The following is an 18,688-nucleotide window of genomic DNA, read 5'->3' as shown; positions in this document are numbered from 1 at the left end:
CAATATTTATTTTGCTCAGGCATTTTGCTTGTTTTTGCATTTGTATTTGATAGAAAACCTTATAAAGCTTGACCTTGAAATAGTTCCAAACATATTACGTGTTAAAATTATATGGTGGTGTCGTAATTTAAAATTTTGTCGTGAAACATTGATTGTATGTGTAATTTCTTGCAATGGAAGACATTCTCTAACTCTAATTTCAGAAGCTTAATGAAGTCATAGAGGATCCTAAGACATGCTGTGTTGGAGCAATGGATATGAATGTTGTGAAAAATCGATATGAGTTCATTGTACCTTGTATGTATCTCAGTCCACTCTATTCATACATAAAAAATGCTCTGTTCTTAAATATGCATATTGTATATCTGTAGTTTTTATTCTAAGTGATATGGTTGCTTTTTTTTTCAAAAATATCTGTAAACGACTGTTATGAATTACTTTGTTAAGCCAAGAAATTCATTTTTTTCTAGACGACATCAATCGAGTTATTCTACCTCCATCTCCATTACGGGATCATTCTACCTACATAAATGCTTCCTTCATACAGGTGAAGTAAAATTTTGTTTTTAAGGCCTGTGACTTCTGTTCACAATTTAACACTAGAAGGACCAAGATGGTCATTTTGACCATTTTTGATCTTCTCGCTCCAGTTTCATAATGAACCTGTTGTTTAGAATGTTGAAATTTCACTTCTCCTGAAAGTACTCGAACATTATTGCTATAAAACTTTCTATGATTTAAAAAAAATACACAAGATATTTTTGGTTTTACCTAGAAAAACCATGACTGGCCAATTTGACTGGTAAAGTTCTAGACACTTTTATTGCATGGACAGCAAATATTTCCTCAAATCGTGGCATAAAATTTTCTCTAATATATATGTTCTTGCTTTGGCTAATACTGACCCGACTGATGGTGAAATAAAAATACTATAGTTTATATATATAGCCAAAAATGTTGCAATGCAAATCATTGAATCTTATCTGAAAGCTAGTAGAGAAATATGACCACTTGATAATTGTTTTAGTACACCAATACTTGGTGAAAAACTACAGCAGAATAATATTCATTTTTATAAAGTCATGTTTGAGGTCACACGGACCACATCAGATGACTGAGGGCCTACCTTAAAGGGGGGGTTGAAAAATTGAAGATTGAAAAGAAATTTCATGTAGAAATTTTACGTAGATCCAATAAGGATCCCTTTATATGGAATGCATTTACTCATAAAGATGTTAAATTTTTTGTGTTTTCAGAGTAAGAAAAATAAAAATGTTCATTTGCTAAGTGTAGTGCATTAAAATGTTGAAAAATATATTCTCAAAGTGAGAAAAAATTCCTGAAACAGTCAAGTTCTACAACAAAACACAAAACAAAGTATCGTGTTGATCAGAGGGCTCAAAAGCACTCCGAATATCATTCATTTGCAAGTGTGTGTTTTTTACAACATTTGACTTAGCCTTAATAGATGCTTGATTGATTTGTAAAAAAATAATAGAACTCTGAAAGTTAATTTCAAGGGTGGGAACTCTGTGCCAATTGCAACTATAGTCCGTTTCAGGTTAACTTTGCAGTGCAGAGAAAGGTATAGAGTGTATTCCTTCGCCACAAAATATAGTTCCCATATATCGGATGCTTACGATGATCATTTATGCAGAATATTTCAATTTTTTGAATGATTGAAGAAAATACTGAAAAAATATTGTTCTGAATCGATCTTTATTCGTTTAAGAATTTTAAATTAGAAAAAAAAATGGTCACCATTATACGTGAAAAGATTTTTCTCAGTGAGAATAAGCTATACCTTACCGCGACTGCGCATCGATACATTGGTTGACAGGCTTTCGTTGTCATAGCAACGTGTGATGCGGTTCCTTCGTAGCTTCCCTTCCACTGCAAAGTTAACCTGAAACAAACTATAGACTGCGTCAAAATTAATATCTCGCGCCATCCCGCTCTAGTAGTTTATATTTGTATTTTTCTGCACCAAATAGCCGAAATAACAAATTTTGCTTCAGTGTGCCCAGAATTTTAGAAAGAATGCTAAAAATTTTTGTTCCTGCTTGCCGCAAAACAATTGTTTCTGAGAAGAGCGTGTTTTATTCCTCTGTACTTTTCAGCACCACCTCCTCCCATCTTCTGTAGTCTTGCTATCTCGAGACCTTGAAAAAATAGAGGTCTCTGTTGGAAAGTAGTTTGATTACATGAAAATGTTTGATTGAAAATGTTGGGGGGGGGGGGCTCAGGTCCCATACAAAATAAACGAACACGCTGTATAAACAAGGTTTCAATCACGCCGCTGAAACAATGGGTCAAAGCGTCGTATAAATGCAAAAATCGTATAACTGAAACTTAATTGAAAATGACACACCCCCCCCCCCTCCTCTTCCGTAAAAATTTCCCTAGGGAATTCAAAATCAAAAGTTAAAAACTTTGTAATTTAAAATGTTCATAAAATTAAAATCAAGTAAAGAATTACTCAGAACACAGACCTAAGATTGACATAACATTAGTGTTTCTTAAATCTCAAACACTCTTATGATGTTTTTGTTCAGTTTTGAACACATGTGTTGATAAAGATTTGAAATAAAAAAAATGCATTTTATTTAAAAGCTTAAACAAAAAAATTTGTGTTTTTCTGTTCGGTTTCTATATCCAAGCAAAAAGTCAATAAAGCATTGAGCTCAGCTCTATTGAAAAAAATAAGTTTTTTCAGAAAGAACAACGTTAAATACGGGTAAAATGGTTTTTCCACATTTAACGCTGTTCTTTCCAAAGTTTCCTCCGTTTTTCGAATTTGAATATCTCTGTGAATATTGCACAGGAAACATGGAATTTTTTTGGCATCAGGAGAGACAGGGCAACAACTTTCTAGTTGGAAGTTAGAGGACAGGGGGATAGTATAAAAATTTAGATTTTTTATTTTGTGACGCACTGTATTTTTTTTAACTCTCAAAACTGGTACAGGATAATTTTTGAACACCTTTCGAGCATTTTTCGAATTAGAATCGTTCCTCTACAATGGACGGTTGATGAGATAAAGACGGTATTAGCACTTACAGGACACCCTGTATATAGATGATACTGAATTCTGATGTTACTTACAATAACTATGAATTTTTTCGAAGTACTACAGTAAATAGAAATGAAACACCTTTTGGGTGAGACAGAGGGAGACAACGTAACTATACCCAAAATGAGATGCGAACAAAGAAAAATTATAAGATAAATACGCCTTTTAGCAGGAGTTACTTGCTGTTCAAGACATAGTCAAAATGATGTTTATCCTAAATATTTATCTTTTAATTTTTCTTCGCTACTGAAGAAGGAACTTCATACAGTTCCGAAACGTGTCTAGCTGTTGTCAGCTTCTTATTTTGGGTACAGTTACGGTGTTTCCCTAGTATGTTACTACAATAAAATAAAATTTTGACTATTATTTACAGGGCCGCAGCTAGATGATTGGTCACCCGGGGCAAGTGCACATTTTGACACCCCCTTGTAATGTTGAAGGTAAGGTTTGAGAATGAAATTTCCACCCCCCCCCCTCTGGTCCAGCGCCTGGGGCATGAGACCCGCTTGCCCCCCCCCCCCCCAGTTGCAGCCCTGATTATTTGCAATGATAATTCTAATGTTTCTTACAATCCCTAAAGCAGAATATGCTGAAATCTGTGACTTACGCGCAGAACAATTAGTGGTACTGCGGAACGATCTGGAAGGGTTTTAAGAAAAATTTAGAAAATTTAGTTGGGCCACAATAGTGGGGAGCAGTGGGTCTGGTGCTGCTGGGCTGGACTAGAGGCTGCGCCAATTTCACCCTTTAAGCTCTTCAACATTACGAAGGGGCATCAAAATGCCTGCTTGCCTCGGCCGATCAATCATCTAGTTGTGGCCCTGTATGCAACTGTCATTCATAAATTTAACAGTTTGAAATAATTTTGCAGCAGAATCTTAAGTGCAGTGTTTTTTCTGTGCCGTTTTCCCCCTGCCGTGTGAAATTCGAATCCCGACAGAAATCGCGAAGTGCGGCTTATACGGCGAAATTAAAATTTGAAAATTTGTTTGATCACAATTTATCATTCTCATTGTCGCCCCAACGCCCCTCGCTGCAAGAAATTCAAATCCCGACAGAAATCGCGAAGTGCGACTTATACAGCAAAAATAAAATTTGAAAATTCATTTGATCGCAATCTATCATTCTTATCGGCACCCCAACGCCCCTCGCTGGAATAAATTCAAATCCCGACAGTAATCGCGAAGTGCAGCTTATACGGAGAAATTAAGTTTTTCAATTTGACCCTGTCTGGATTTTCACCGTGTTGGGATCTTGACTTGTCAGGATTTCGTCTGTTGGGATTGTGAATGGAACCGCTGTGAACTCTTTTGCTGCAATGGCAAGATACATCATCATCTTGTGATCTAAAGTCAGTCGTATCCCCAAAACATTTGTCAACACTGAGAATTAACGTCAAAACACTGTCATGCAAGTCTGAACAATGAATAAAGGGCAAAATTTAGTTTTTATTAATTTAACCATCCTTAAGCTTACCTCTCATTATTCTCTATACAAATTCACTGTAACTATCTCCAGTTTTAAAGCTGATTCTTGACTCTTCATTGTAAAGTTAGGTGAGTTATCATTCAGTCATCTATTTTCTAGCTGACAGTTTTGACACCATTGTAATCAAGACTTCTTTTGTGGCAAAATTAAATGAGGTACAAGTATTTATTTGCAGTACCTAAATTTCTCGTCTTGCAAATGATTGTGTATGGTACTGTAGCTGACGTAGATCTTTTACTTTGCCTACTCTGCATTAATTTGTTTCGGAGTGGCCAAATGATTTTGCCTTGCAAATGCAATGAGTTTTCTTTCATTATGATGATGAAGTCACTACAACTGCTGCCACTTTGTAAAAAAAAAAGAGAAAGCAAAAATGTGCTAGACAATAAACAGCTACATATAAAAGTGTGATGCTATCCTTAATATACTCAAGGACTAGCAAATATGGTAACAATCAGAAATTTCGGCTTCTTAAGTGGATGATTAAAAAAATTTACAGTAGCACTCAAAAGTCTTTTGACAACCATAAATGTGTCTGCAAAATTTGTATTTGAATTTTTTAATGAAATATATCCTATGAAAAAAATCATTAAACTATTTTCGACAAAAAAAATTGCACATCTAAACTTTTTAAATTCAGAAAAAAATTAATGTACTTTTTGTTGGTTCAAAAGTCTTTTGACACAAACAAACAAGAAAGCAAACAACTACTAACTAATCAAATCAGTCATGTATTCAGGATCATAGCAAAGTAGAATAAGTCAACACTTTGTTGGAAGCAATTTAGATTGTAATAATGCTTGCCATGTTTTTGTATGGGCTCGCAGTGAGTTTGTCCCATAATTGGTGGGTATTTTCTTCCATTCTTTTTTACACAATTGAAAAAATAATTGAATTTACATAATTTCTGGCTCCAACCTGTCTGTCGAACCCAATCCATAAATGCTTGATGTTATTCAAGTCAGGGCTCTGACTTCACCCATAAAACTCTCATTTTATTGCCTTTCAAGTAATGTCTGACAACTTTCCAGCTATATTTACTATCATTTCCATGCTGTAATATTGGTGATAGTGCCATGTGTCATGTCGGAAAGGATAACATGTAGTTATAAAATGAATTTTTGTAATGAAACCTGTCCCTTGTGTTCTTTTTCAGAAGGTAAAGAAGGACAGAGACACCTTTAGCAGAGAATTATCCCCACTTTCACCTTTGTTTTTAACAGTAAGAACCCATAATACCTTAATAATTTACCTTATAACTACCCATAAGAACCTGTAAATTCCTTATATTATATATTACCCATTTTCACCTTGGATTGTTTCTCTTGTCAATAGGAAGATAGACATAATTCTCCCTCTCCCCTCTGTAGTTAAGTATTAAAATTTTTTCCCCTGCTTGGAAGACAAGCCCATAATGTTCAGCTGATGTTTTAAAAGGGATAAAAAACACATTCAGTCGCATGTTTTGAATTAAATTCATCAGGGTTTTTTTGCCTTGTGGACATTTCAAGGATCCCTCTTTGCGTGTGTTATGTTTACTCTATCTATCCTATCTGGTGTCTTCTTCAATTATGTTGAAAGAAAATGACTTTTTACATGTTCCCAAGATTATTATGGTTTCACAAACTTATGAACTGTCTTGAAATTCAAAAATCACTTGTTACTTGTGATTGACTTCACTTTTTCCTTAAAGCCTTAAAATTACACTTTCCTGAAAAAAAATCCACCAAATATTTTTTATGTTTTACAGTTTTCATTATGTGTTCTATATAATCCTACTATAAATTCATATTAAATAAGAATTAATTACTTCATATTTAAATGAACTACATTTGTCAAAACACTTTTGCTCTGTCCAAAAACAAAAATTAGACAGTAAAAGCTCACTAATCCCAAATGAATAAATTTTAGCTACAGGTCTCAACAAATATCTTCCTTTTGCTTTACATATGTCATGGCAGTGCATGCAAATGAGGGTGCACTACAAACATCATTGCATTTGTCAAAAGACTTAAGTGCTACTGTATACGAAGTAAACAATGTTTATGCCACCCCTTATGTGTTTTTTTTTAAAGAATGAAATTACTTCACTTAAACCAAATTTTTGGATAACTAAATCCATTTATTTGTATAACTTCCAATGAAATTAAGGTTTAAAGTATAGTTAAAGCCAAACACTGTTTAAATCAAACAACCCTGCTCTGAGATAAGATACTATTTGGCAAACAAAATTTATTTATATCCTTTTGAAAGTTATGTGTGTGGTTAAATGAATGCAAACTGCAGAGAAAAAACTTTCAGCTATATTTTTAAAGAGATTTTAAGAAAATGTCATTTTCTGAGTAACTATTTTCATATAACTTTTTCTTCAGGGTTATGATAGAACCTTATCATTCATTATTACTCAAGATCCATTGGAAAGCACAATGGCAGAGTTTTGGCGATTGATCAAAGAGCAGTACATTACTACTTTAGTCATGCTCTCTGAGTTGGGAGAAGGCCAAGTAAGTGGGATTTTTCATTTCTAAATATTATTTCATCTTGATTTATTTTCTTTTTTTTTTAATTAGACCTATGAAGTAAGGAATTGTCAGAATTTGTATCTCTCCTAAAGAAATATTCTGGTCTCTTTCATTAAACCACAGAACACTTTCTTCTTTTAGCATCATACCTCTACTGTTTGAGTCATTTTGCATATGCTGGTACAGCTCATGTGCATATATCTTGTCAAGAAAGTTACAGTATTTCATATAAAATATATAGAAAATGTTCAAGATATGTATAGTATACTTTTCCATTAATGAATTTTTCACATTATGGAATTTTTATTTGAAACATTAATATATAGGGTGTACATATTGTTTGGGTTTTATTTTCTCACATCTCTCAAATGAAAAAATTAGGTGAAAAAAATTATCATAGACTCATCTTTCTTCGTCTTATAGATATTGTGTTATTGTTTTCTTTGTTTTTGTCTAGACAAAATGCCAACAATATTGGCCATGTGAGAAAGATGTAAAGGAATTTGACTATGTGCAAGTGAAATATGAAAGCAGTGAGATCAATGCATTTTATACAAGGCGCTGCTTTTCAGTTGTAAATACAAAGGTAAAATTTTTAACGCTAAACAAAAATTATTTCAAGCATATATGCTCATATTAAAAAAAAATCGTTGTTCATAAATAACTAGAATTTATTCTGTGCTTAATTGATAACTATTGCATGCATTTTTTATATAAAGTTGAACTATTGAGTAGTGGAAAAAACTGAGTAAAAGAAACAAAAATTCAAAGAGTGATTTTTGAATGCATTACTTTTGAGATGATCCTGTCTCCCACCAACACTGGTTGTGCCTGGGACCATGTTTGGTTTGCAAAGAAGCCATCCCCCAACTGTTTCTAGATGGAGCACTCTGCCATACATGAAATCACTGCACTGACCCTACATTCCATATTTCTTCCACCAGTCTTCCACTTTAAAGTATTAGGACCAGATGTTGGTTTGGCACTGCACTGAAGGATGGTTCTTTCTTATTGGGCATAATAGAATATGTCGTCATAGTTTCCTACCCTTTTTACTTGATGGCGGAGCCATTTCAAAAGCATCATGGGTCTCTTGGCAAGTGATTTTCAGGGGCTTTCTCCATCTGGAAGTATCAGGCTGCAGTTAACCTCTTTATGATCAGGCATAATATTACGTCCAAACACCATTGGAATGAATTCAAACAAGTTCTCTGTATTTTCTTTCCTATCTCTTCACTCGCAAAGCTCTATAGCAACCCTATTATCTATAGAAGTTGCTTTTTCTTTCCCTCCTTTTGTTATAATGTTTCTTTCTACTATATACATGTAAGAGCGGCAGAGAACATGTAGGGTGAGGGTGAAAAGAAGAATCTAAAAAAAAAGCTCTTTTATCTACCTCACCTATTATATTTTTTCCTTTCATATATATATTTTTTCCCCCTTTTTCCTGTTTCTAACGTGTTGTTAGGTTAAGACAAGGTTACCATATTTATCGCAGATTTGTTAAATAGAGATAATCCAAGTTTCTTGCCGAAACCTTGGATGTGAAGTGGTTAAAACATATTTACTTTCAAAAAATATATCTGATTTTATTATCATGAGGCCCTCTTATGCACCTGAGTTCCTTGGATTGTGCCCATGCATTAACATGGCACTGGTGGGAGGCTGGGATTGGGTTTAGTGTTCTACTTTTTTGGTTTGAAAGGGCTCGGTCTTGCTTATTTGTAAAGATATTCATCTTATATATCTATTATGCAGTGATATTTCTGCTTACAAATTTTTCAGCTAACAAAGATTTTTCTTTCTTTTTAAATATTTTTCATCCTCTGCTAACAAATACAGATTTGGCTAACAAACATATTTCAAGTATGGATGCGTGCACTCAGGGCAGGTGCAAAAGGTGCAGTTGCACCAGGATACAAAATTTCAGGGCCCCACAATTTTTCAAAAAGAAACTCTTTCTCCTTTCTCAGCAAATGTAGGGGTAATTTTAGATTTGAAAATTTAGTTTTTTTTTCCCCTTAAAATTTTCCCTTGATTGTAAAGAGGAGACTTTCAGTTTAAAGCCCCTGATAAATTTTTAGTGTTATTTGCTATATGAGTTTTCAAACAAAATAAACTGTTCAACAAACCCTCTTCTCTAAATCCCCTTTACTTGTCAAGTGGTGGAATGGGTGGAAACTTAGCTTGTGTTGTGTGTTCTTTGACGGGCTATAATATTGCTTCCTAACCTATTTCCTTATTCTTGATCCCTTAAAAAATCCACACCTCTTTTCCCCCTCATTGTAGGTACCAATTGTGCACAAAAGGTGAATGTTGCAGTTTTTCCTGTGATGCTTCAACTATTGATGTTCCACAGTAGCCTCTAGCATAGACATCACTAAATATCAACTGTGCCAGATTGAGGCAATGTTTTCTATTGTTCAGAGTGTTAAAAGCATTCCCTCCTGAGAACCTCTGAACTCTCATGTCATGATGTTTCCATAGGGAGACTTTAGACCTTCCTCGAAACTTTCAGTCATAAACGCACCACCACATCTGAATCATCCTCTTCATGTATTTAGGTATGTAGTTACATATCATTGTGATTGTCGCGCCTTCAGACAACACCAACACGGTGCTGTATTTGGTGTCCAGATGAGCTAACCATAAGAAAAAACAAAGCATTAAGCATCTAGACAGCGAAAACGTTCACAAAAGGATTGTTCATGGACAATTTAAAACTTCCTCAAACCGTATTATTAACAAAAGCTAAGCGCTGACAAATGATTGTACTGTATTCAAAGATATATGGGGTCATTCAAGTAATACATCAGCATTGATAGGGGAGGGGTCCCGGATTTGCTGACTTTCCATGACAAGGGGGTGGGGGGTTGAATGATGCTTACATCGCATTAATCACCTTTTATAAAAATATGAAATAGTCTTAATGGCATCTTTACTGAGTGTGCCAAAAACTAGGAAAACTTTTCTCTAGTTTGTGAGCACCTGAACTAATATTCCTCCTATTGAGAAGTCCTCTATAGAGCAACTTTAGTGCAACAACTAATATTCCTTGATGCTTCAAATGATCTGGAAATGTGTCTAGACCACTTAAGTGCTTTGGAACTGTGTTGCACATCACTCAAGTAATCCATAAACATGCCACGGATCACTAAGGAATCTAGGAATGTGCCATGAGTGACTTGAGTAATGTAGAACTGCACTGCAGACCACTTAAAGTGCTCTAAAACTGTGCCACGTGTCACTTAAGGCAGTGTTTCTCAGCTGCCGTATATAGGCGGAGATAGACTTGGAAGTCTGGAGGGGGCCCATGATGATGATGATGATGTCAATTCATATATAGACATATACATTAAATTAGTTGACTCCACCTTTGACGCTGGGGGACCCCGTTGCTCCCCTCCACATCTCCACCCAGGCTGCCGGGCCCTGACAACTGGGCCGTGAGTGTTTCACCTTTTCATTTTTACCCATTTATTTCACATTAGTCGTGCGTATGACCGGGACATCCACTCACAAAAACAAAATCACCTGGGCTGTGGGCTTTCCAAGGTTCAGAACCACTGATTTAAGGGATCTCTAAATGTGCCATGGACTGCTTAAGTGTTCTGGAACTGTACCGTGGGTTGCTCAAGTGATCAGTAAATGTGCTACTTAGTTCATTTATACATAATTAGGTTTGCTGACCACGTCTGATGACCCCGAGGGCCACAGGCGTACAGGCCATGGGTTGAGCATATATGGCTTGGAGGCTTAATGAATTTCTTGAAGAGAAATTTCGAGTTTTTAGCCTTCAAATATCACCTACAAACAGTACAAATGTAATTCAATGATAACACATCACTCACTTCCCTTCTGAAATATAGATGGCAGCACTGAAAAATCCACCACTACACTTGCACCCAGACTTAGGTACACACACAGTTACACTTCCGGCACAACTCACTAGGTAGTAAATCGCCCATAGATGGTGATAGACCTGAGTTGTGCTGGGTTTTAAAAAAAAAAAACATTCCAATAGCAATGAAATGAACAAAAAATGATTATAATAACATATAAAACAATTATTGATTAAAATACCAAACTCAACATTTTTTTCTCCGAAAGATGTTAATGAAATTCAAAAAATTATCAATAATTTTCCATGTGTTGTTTCTGCTGGTGCCTTCATGCGCGTATTATAAAAAACTTCCATTTAAAACGATTGATACGATTTAATGATTTCACAACTAATAAATTCCTGTTTTGCCAATGGGATTTTTACCGATAGCTTGAAAATTGCTACAGTCACACCTTTGTATAAAACAGGTGACATAAACAACTTAAATAATTACAGACTTATTTCTGTTTTGAATTCTGTCTCAAAAATTTTTGGAGACATTAATTAAAAATAGAGACTTTATTTTCCTTTCTTCATCACTCAAATTTTTTTTCAGTTAATCAATTTGGGTTTCTCCCAAATAAAAGTACTGAATCAGCCTTATTGGAATTTAGCTCTACAGTTGTTAAAAATATTGATAACTCCTATAAAACAATAGCTATTTTCCTTGATATAAAACAAGCATTTCACAGTGTGTCCCTTAAAATACTTCTTGAAAAATTGAACTTTTGTGGAGTGAGAGGGATTCCGCTGGACCTATTAAAATCTTACCTAACTAATAGACAACATATGTGAAATGTTGTGATGTAGTTAGTAAGTTAATGAAAATCAAGCCTCAGGGATCGATTCTTAGCCCTTTACTTTTTCCTTTTTTTCATCAATGATGTCTGAGCTCAATTTTGCAGGCAAGATTATAAAATTTGCCGATGATAGTTTTAATTTATAAGGCAAGAGACTACCATTCACTGACTAACATTATTAACAGTGACTTAATTAAAACCAGAAATTGGTTTTCTGCTAATTGCCTTGAATTAAATATTTCTAAAACCAAATTTATTAATTTTTCTTTGCAATTAGATGTTCAACAAAACTTTAATCTTATCTTTCACAAATTTGACTGTCTCTGTACCCGTTGTGACTATGTTCATCTTGAGCAGATTAATACCATTAAATAGCTAGGAGTTTTAATTGATTTGAACTTAAAATAAATCACATATAAAGCACATTCATTCTAAACGTCGATATCTTATACACAGATTCTACTACCTCAAATCATACAGGGTGGGCAAAAAGTAAGTAGAAACTTTAAAAATGAACAAAAACTGCAAAAATAACCGAAATAAAAAATGGTTTGCGGGGTTAGCATTGCTAGGTCACACAAGGAATTTTTTCATGACAGGAAAAAAATAACTTAAAAAAACAGTCAATAGGTGGCATTGGTATGAGCGACTTTGGTGAAAATATGGAAATATGCAAAGGGTTATAGGACTTGTGTTTCTAATCCACAACCACTTCACCATTGTAAACCATGTATGTGGACCTGCTGCACTCTGCCATTGCTGGATTATTCTGTCCGTTATTTGTGTATCTTTTCTTTCACTTGTGTATGTCAGCACTACCTATCGGCTGTTTTTTGAGTTATTTTTTTCATGTCTTAAAAAAATTCTCACGATCTAGTGATGATAACCTTGCTAACTTTTTTTATTTCGGTTATTTTTCCAGTTTTTATGAATTTTTAAAGTTTCTATAGACTTTTTGCCCACCCTGTATATCAACTCCTCATTTCTTTTGGTATTATATTACACCTTTTTTCATTCTCATCTGCTTTATGTACTATCAGTTTGGAGATCTGAATACATTACTAATCTACACCCTTTGATTTGTATTCAAAAAAGACTAATCACTAACAACTATAGTTCATCATCACATGAGCTTTACCTTTCATTAAATATCCTCCCTTTGCAGCATTTATACTTTCTAAAATCTATTCTTATGTGAAAATAAAAAACAATTTTTTTTACCAATTAATAGCTTCAGATCTTCCCCAAGATTAAATCATTTTTATTTGATTCCAAAAATTAATTAAACAGTTGGTAAAAAACATTTCACCTATCTGATTCCATTTTTACAATAATTTATCAAATGAAATTATTAACAGTACAGCATCTATATCCACTTTTAAGAAAATCTTGAAAAAACATTTTTTTGCTATCAACGATATTTTGAGAGAGAGAAAACATTTCTTTTGAAAAATTTGCATTCACCAATCGCTTTTCTAAATCATGTTATTTTCCATTCACCATAGATTACTTCCCCTTAATTTTTTCTGACTACCTTCATAACATAACCCTTTCAACTTTTTTCAAAATCTATTGTTTATTTTGCTTCTGACTTTAAGTTCAATTCAACAAAATGTATGAATCAAATGATAGGAAAACATATCACACAATTTCTTTCTGATTATTATTGTTGCTGCACCACAATTGCCACTACTAAGTATTTTGTCATTTTTCGAGTTCCCCCTTTTTTTTTCTTTTTGTTTTCGCTTGGTTTTTTTTTTTTTTGTCTTCTCTCATTTACTATTATCTTATCTAATTCTCAACCAAATGCATACAACTAATGTCTAAAACTCAAAAAAATTGTGATTGCTAGTAAGAGCCATGTCTTGGCTTTTTAGCAATTTTTATCCCACTTATATCGTTCTGTATTTATGAATAAAATTAAATTGAATATAAAGGTATTTTCTTCTGATGTTTAAGTTTTCAAAAAAATATTTTTTGCAACAAAAAAAATAAAGTTTTGATTGTCTGGGGGGCATGCTCCTGTCCCCTCCTGCGTACGTCTCAGATCCCAATATTTATTAGGAGGTAGAGGAGCACAGCTGACAAAATTTTGCTGACAAGGGGGGTAAAATTGCTAAAAATTTGCTGACCTAATACTTGAATGACCCCCTATGAGCAATTTTTCTGTAGAGAACCGAAAAGTACTAATTTTATTCGTCAATTCTAGTGGTGTCATCCGTGCTAGCTGAAGATGAGAACATGGATGGAAATATGGGAGGGGGCAGTGATCAAAGGTGGAGCCAACCGATTTAATGCATATGTATGAATTGACATCATGATCCCTCAGAAATAATTATCATAACCCCCTCTCCCCCCCCCCCCCAAGACTTTCAAGTCTATCTCCCCCTATGGATGAGAAATTGGATAGAATGTGAAAACCAAGGATTTGGTTATTTTATAGCAATAAAATGTATATTACGCATATTTTTTGATTCTTCTCCCCTGCTATATTCATTTATCATCAGTAAAAAGTACTGAATTTCCAAAAAAACTGTTTTTCTCTGGTTTTTTTCTTCTATTTTCTCAGTCTCATTATTAACCTAGTACAGTATCAACATTAGAGATCTTTTTTTTCATGAATAGGAGTTTATGTGTAAAAACATTTAGACTACAAAATGTAAAGACCCAATTATTCAGGATGTCTTCAGAGGTGTATGTAGGGAGGGGCACAGAAGTCTCGTTCTCCCACCCTTCAAAGATGATGAAAGATTAAAAATAAAATTTAATATTTTTGTAAAAAAAATTTAAATAGCAAAAGAAAATACTTTACTATGCTGTTTACATCAGTTTCTGTTTATTTAAATGCTTTTATTGGTTGGTAACTCAAAATTGCTCTGAGAGAGCTTCTCTTGCGGCTTCTCCAAAGGTTGATCCTGCATAGGCCTCTGGATGTAGCCTACGTTTTAGCCCCGGTAGTTCATTCCCTGATAAGGCCATGAGTTTGCCGACTATTAAATAAATTAGGTCAGAGTTTTTAGGTTTAGGCTGATTGCAGATAGTGTTATTAATATTCAACTACATACATATATATATATATATATATACATACACACACACACACACACACACACACACACACCTGAGTGAATCAATTTGACACATCTGTTTCAATTCAAATTTTAAATTTGAATATTCAGATATTGAGATTGCGGTCATGGAATTCTATTTCTGCAACGAACTCTTGGTTTTAAACAAGTAATGATATTGAAAAGCTCATGCAGTAATTTTTGATTATTTTAGTTTTTCAAATACAGTACTAATGGGCCTCACAGTGTTTTCCTTTATTTTTGTGAATTCTGTTGCTTAAATGCATTACTTATATTAATCTATATTAATTGAACAAAAACAATACAAAAAATTGGAAACTGATCAAGGTTATCGAATTGTGATATGTCAGAAATGTATCTCTCTTCAATATGATTAGATCCACAACTAAGTGGAAGCAAGCTGGCGATGTTTGTTAAATTAATTAAAATGTAATTCACTCTCAATAAATCGTGTTTGATTATGATCCAAACTGTCAACGGGTTCCTAAAATAACAAAAAAAATTAGTGTAATAAATTTTGTTCTTTCTGAACAATTTTTTCTTTTTCAAGATTTAAGTTTGTTACTGAAAAAGTTTGTAAGTTCAGACATGCCAACATTGGCTTAAAACTTGTCCATAGTGATGAACGTGTAGCTTTGCCATGGGGTATCCCCCTAGGACAACATAATCATTGAATCATGGTACAGTAAAAAATAATAGCTGATTATGTAACAGTAAAAATGGTACTGGTACAGTAAAAATAAAGTTGATTAAATACAGTATCTCATTTGCTCTCTTAATAATTCATGAATATTAATGTAATTCCAACCTGCATACATCCTTGTAGGCAATATATATGGACATCTAGCAACCCTAGACTCCCCTCCCCATTCCCGTTTTCTTTGTATCAGAGCTCCTACAATGAAACATTCTTTCGGACACAAGTTCAGCCAGCTCAACCATGCACTATTCAAATGAAGCTGGGTCCGGACCTGCCAAACCACTCAAAAACCTGTTTTCAGCTCACAGCATGGGGCGATTTTGGCAGAAAACAGATTTTTGTGCATTTGGACATTGAGTAGAGCAGTGAGTTTAGACGCAGCTTTATAGATTGCCTTCTGTGCTCGGACAAAACAGATAGCCTCAGAGTTTGTCTTCTCTCGAACTCTCTCACATGCGTATACACATTCATCGTTATGATTGTATGTATCGTATCGTAAAGATTGATGCAGTTTTAAAAATATAATAAAAATAAGTAAAAACCACAAGAAACTCAAAAGACATGATTTTTTTTAAAAACTGATTTCCATAGTATTGAGAGTATCTCCTGTGGCTCTAATTTATTGCGCCCATCCATAGAAACTACAGACAATCCATAGCAGTTAGCAAGTCTAAGTTGAAGAGCATGGCCCTTCCCTCTCAAGGGTGGGACTGAAAGGGCTTCAACCTTGGGGCTCGGAATGATTCTCATCAATTTTTTTTTTCATGCTATAAATTCACTATAGAAAAGCCCATAAAAAGTTCGGCCTGGGGGGAGGCGCTGCCGAGGATCCCAGAGGCTAGGTTAAAAAAAATTGTAGATATACCCTGCTCTCTAGGATGTGGAGGCCATGTTAGGGAGGGAGAGAGAGACTGTATAAAATTTTTTGGAGGGCTGGGAAATTCCCAAGCTCGGCCGTGCATGTGCTAACATGAAACAGTCACTTCATGAATTGAATTTTTATGCCAATCAAAATGAATCCTATGAGTAATTGTTATTCAAGCCAGATTAATTTATTTTCACCTCTGGAACTGTTTTTCAGGTACACCTTTTTCTCTTTCAGAAAGATTTTGAGCCATTTAGTGTTAAATAAATGATCAAGCTAAGAGAAAATGGATTCAAAAAACCTTAGACTTAAAATGGTTTTGAGTGCATACAGCAGGATTTTTATACCAAACTGAATGATCCGGGCATTCTAGAAACTTATCTTTTCCATCTACATGTGCCTGAGAAAGAAATGAGCTGACTATATCACATAAGCACACCACTTCACACACTTTTTTTTTAAAAATACGCAGATGAAAAAAAGTTTTACATCTTTTTATTTTACGCTATGTTTAAATTCTCTTTTATCCAATTGTGAAGTTCTTTATCCCAGCCTTAGGTCAGTGTTTGTATTTTTTCAGTGCTTCTTGATGTTTTATGGAACTTGAATTTTTTAGGCCATTTCTGGAATGAATGAACACTCAAGCCCCAGTGAAAATAAATAATCTCTAATGGGGTTGTGAATAAATGGAATAGCTTACCTCTGGGGGTTAATGAATTCTAACACAACTGATGTGTTTAAGAAGAAATACGATAAACATATTGGGATAAATCGAGAAGCTATCTATACTTAGATGAGACAACCATAACAGGGTGTCTACCAACAATGGAAAGTCACGAAGTCCCAGAAAATTCATGAAATGAGAAAAAGATCACTGAAGTCCCAAAATAGTCTCAAAATTTGAGTGAAGGTCACAGATTTTTTTGATTTTCCTGACATTTTTTTTAGATTTTCTTCCTAATATCTAGGCTTTGGAGAAGTTGTTGCATTCTATATTTCTTTTCTTCTCTCTCAGGTTTTATTTATTCTTTTTTTTTCCCAGGAGGAATGGATGGGTGAGTAGCAACAGAAAAGAACAATGCCAATATGTAGCCACCCTACATTGGGGCAGACATATGGATGGCGCAAAAAAGCTATTTAGACTGTATGAACAAAAAAGAACTTTTCTTTCTTTGCTTGTCCGGACCTTTCAACATCTTTAATATTCCCTCTAAAGCAGTGTTCTCAGGATCATGTGATAATTTGAGAGGAAGCAGGGGACTGTAATAGACCATGGCAGTATAGAGAGTCCTCTTGGAAACAATATTGGTTTTCCTTTAATAGGACATGATCTTCCCCCCACATCGTGGAGCAGGGTTGTTTTATCTTTGGCGGGTCTGCAAGTCAGAGTTTTCACTGGGGGGGGGGGGGCCTCTGTAGTGAATTTATAGCATTAAAAACAATGATGGTAATTGTCCCAGGGCTTTGGGCTGCAGCCCTGTCAGCCCCATCCTTGTGGGGGACAGGTGAAATGGCACTAATTTTTTTCCCCTTGAAAGATTTTTAAAAAAAAATTATCATCCATTTTTTTATTTTGATTGCGTCGATCTATACCGACTAGCTATAGCAAACGACTAAATCGTACAGTACAGTATACACATGCGACAGAACGAGAGAGTTCAAGAGAAGACCAACGTCGGACTCGTTCACCATTAATTGTGTTGCAACATTTTAGGCCAAATTTAAAAGAGTACCACAGTGCTTCCAAAAGTGTGCATCATGGTGAGCTGAAAATATCAATTTGTGTGCACAAAACCTATGCTCTTTAAAGTGGTTCTTTTATATGGTGAAAAAAACTGTGAAACTTCTTGTGAAGCCATTGATGAACCATGAATTACACAAGGGAGGCAGCTGACAAAAGGGAACCATTAGAATATAGTAACAAGTTTGCGATCTAGACCAGAGGTCTTTTACCAGTTGCGAGCACTGCCAGTATCCATCATCAAAAGAAGAGCACTCTTACGTCATGTTTGACATACGAATGCATGAAATCTGGATGATTTTAATAATTGAATGCAATTTGCACAAGGTGTTTAAATGAAACGTTCATCAAGTGCTAGTGAGCACCAAATCAGACACGAGCATTGAGTGCTCAGCGTGCTTCGAGGAACAACTGATTGAAGATGCCTGATATAAATGGACACCTAAACATGACAATAGAGCAAATAACAAGTGTGTAATATTGCACTTCGAACTTCGAAAAATGTGAATATGAAAAGGAATGTGTGA

General features: G+C 34.7%; 1 protein-coding gene across 2 annotated transcripts in view; it reads left to right on the top strand.

Moving 5' to 3' along the window:
- LOC149085435 (tyrosine-protein phosphatase 69D-like) overlaps positions 1-18,688 on the top strand; it is a 227,832-nt gene that overhangs the window by 191,492 nt on the left and 17,652 nt on the right. For both annotated transcript variants that reach the window (XM_089233438.1, XM_089233437.1), the window contains exons 23-26: positions 204-297; positions 471-547; positions 6,934-7,065; positions 7,541-7,669. In XM_089233438.1, the coding sequence (XP_089089564.1) occupies positions 204-297; positions 471-547; positions 6,934-7,065; positions 7,541-7,669 (432 nt within the window). The remainder of the gene's footprint in view (positions 1-203; positions 298-470; positions 548-6,933; positions 7,066-7,540; positions 7,670-18,688) is intronic.

The sequence above is a fragment of the Pholcus phalangioides genome, unplaced genomic scaffold (assembly GCF_987345545.1).
Source record: "Pholcus phalangioides strain wild (caught in Gottingen) unplaced genomic scaffold, Ppha-v1.0 ptg000007l_1, whole genome shotgun sequence".
NCBI classification, from domain to species: Eukaryota; Metazoa; Arthropoda; class Arachnida; order Araneae; family Pholcidae; genus Pholcus; species Pholcus phalangioides.
The sequence above is the reverse complement of the archived record's forward strand: the minus strand, read 5'-3'. Positions and strand labels throughout refer to the sequence as shown.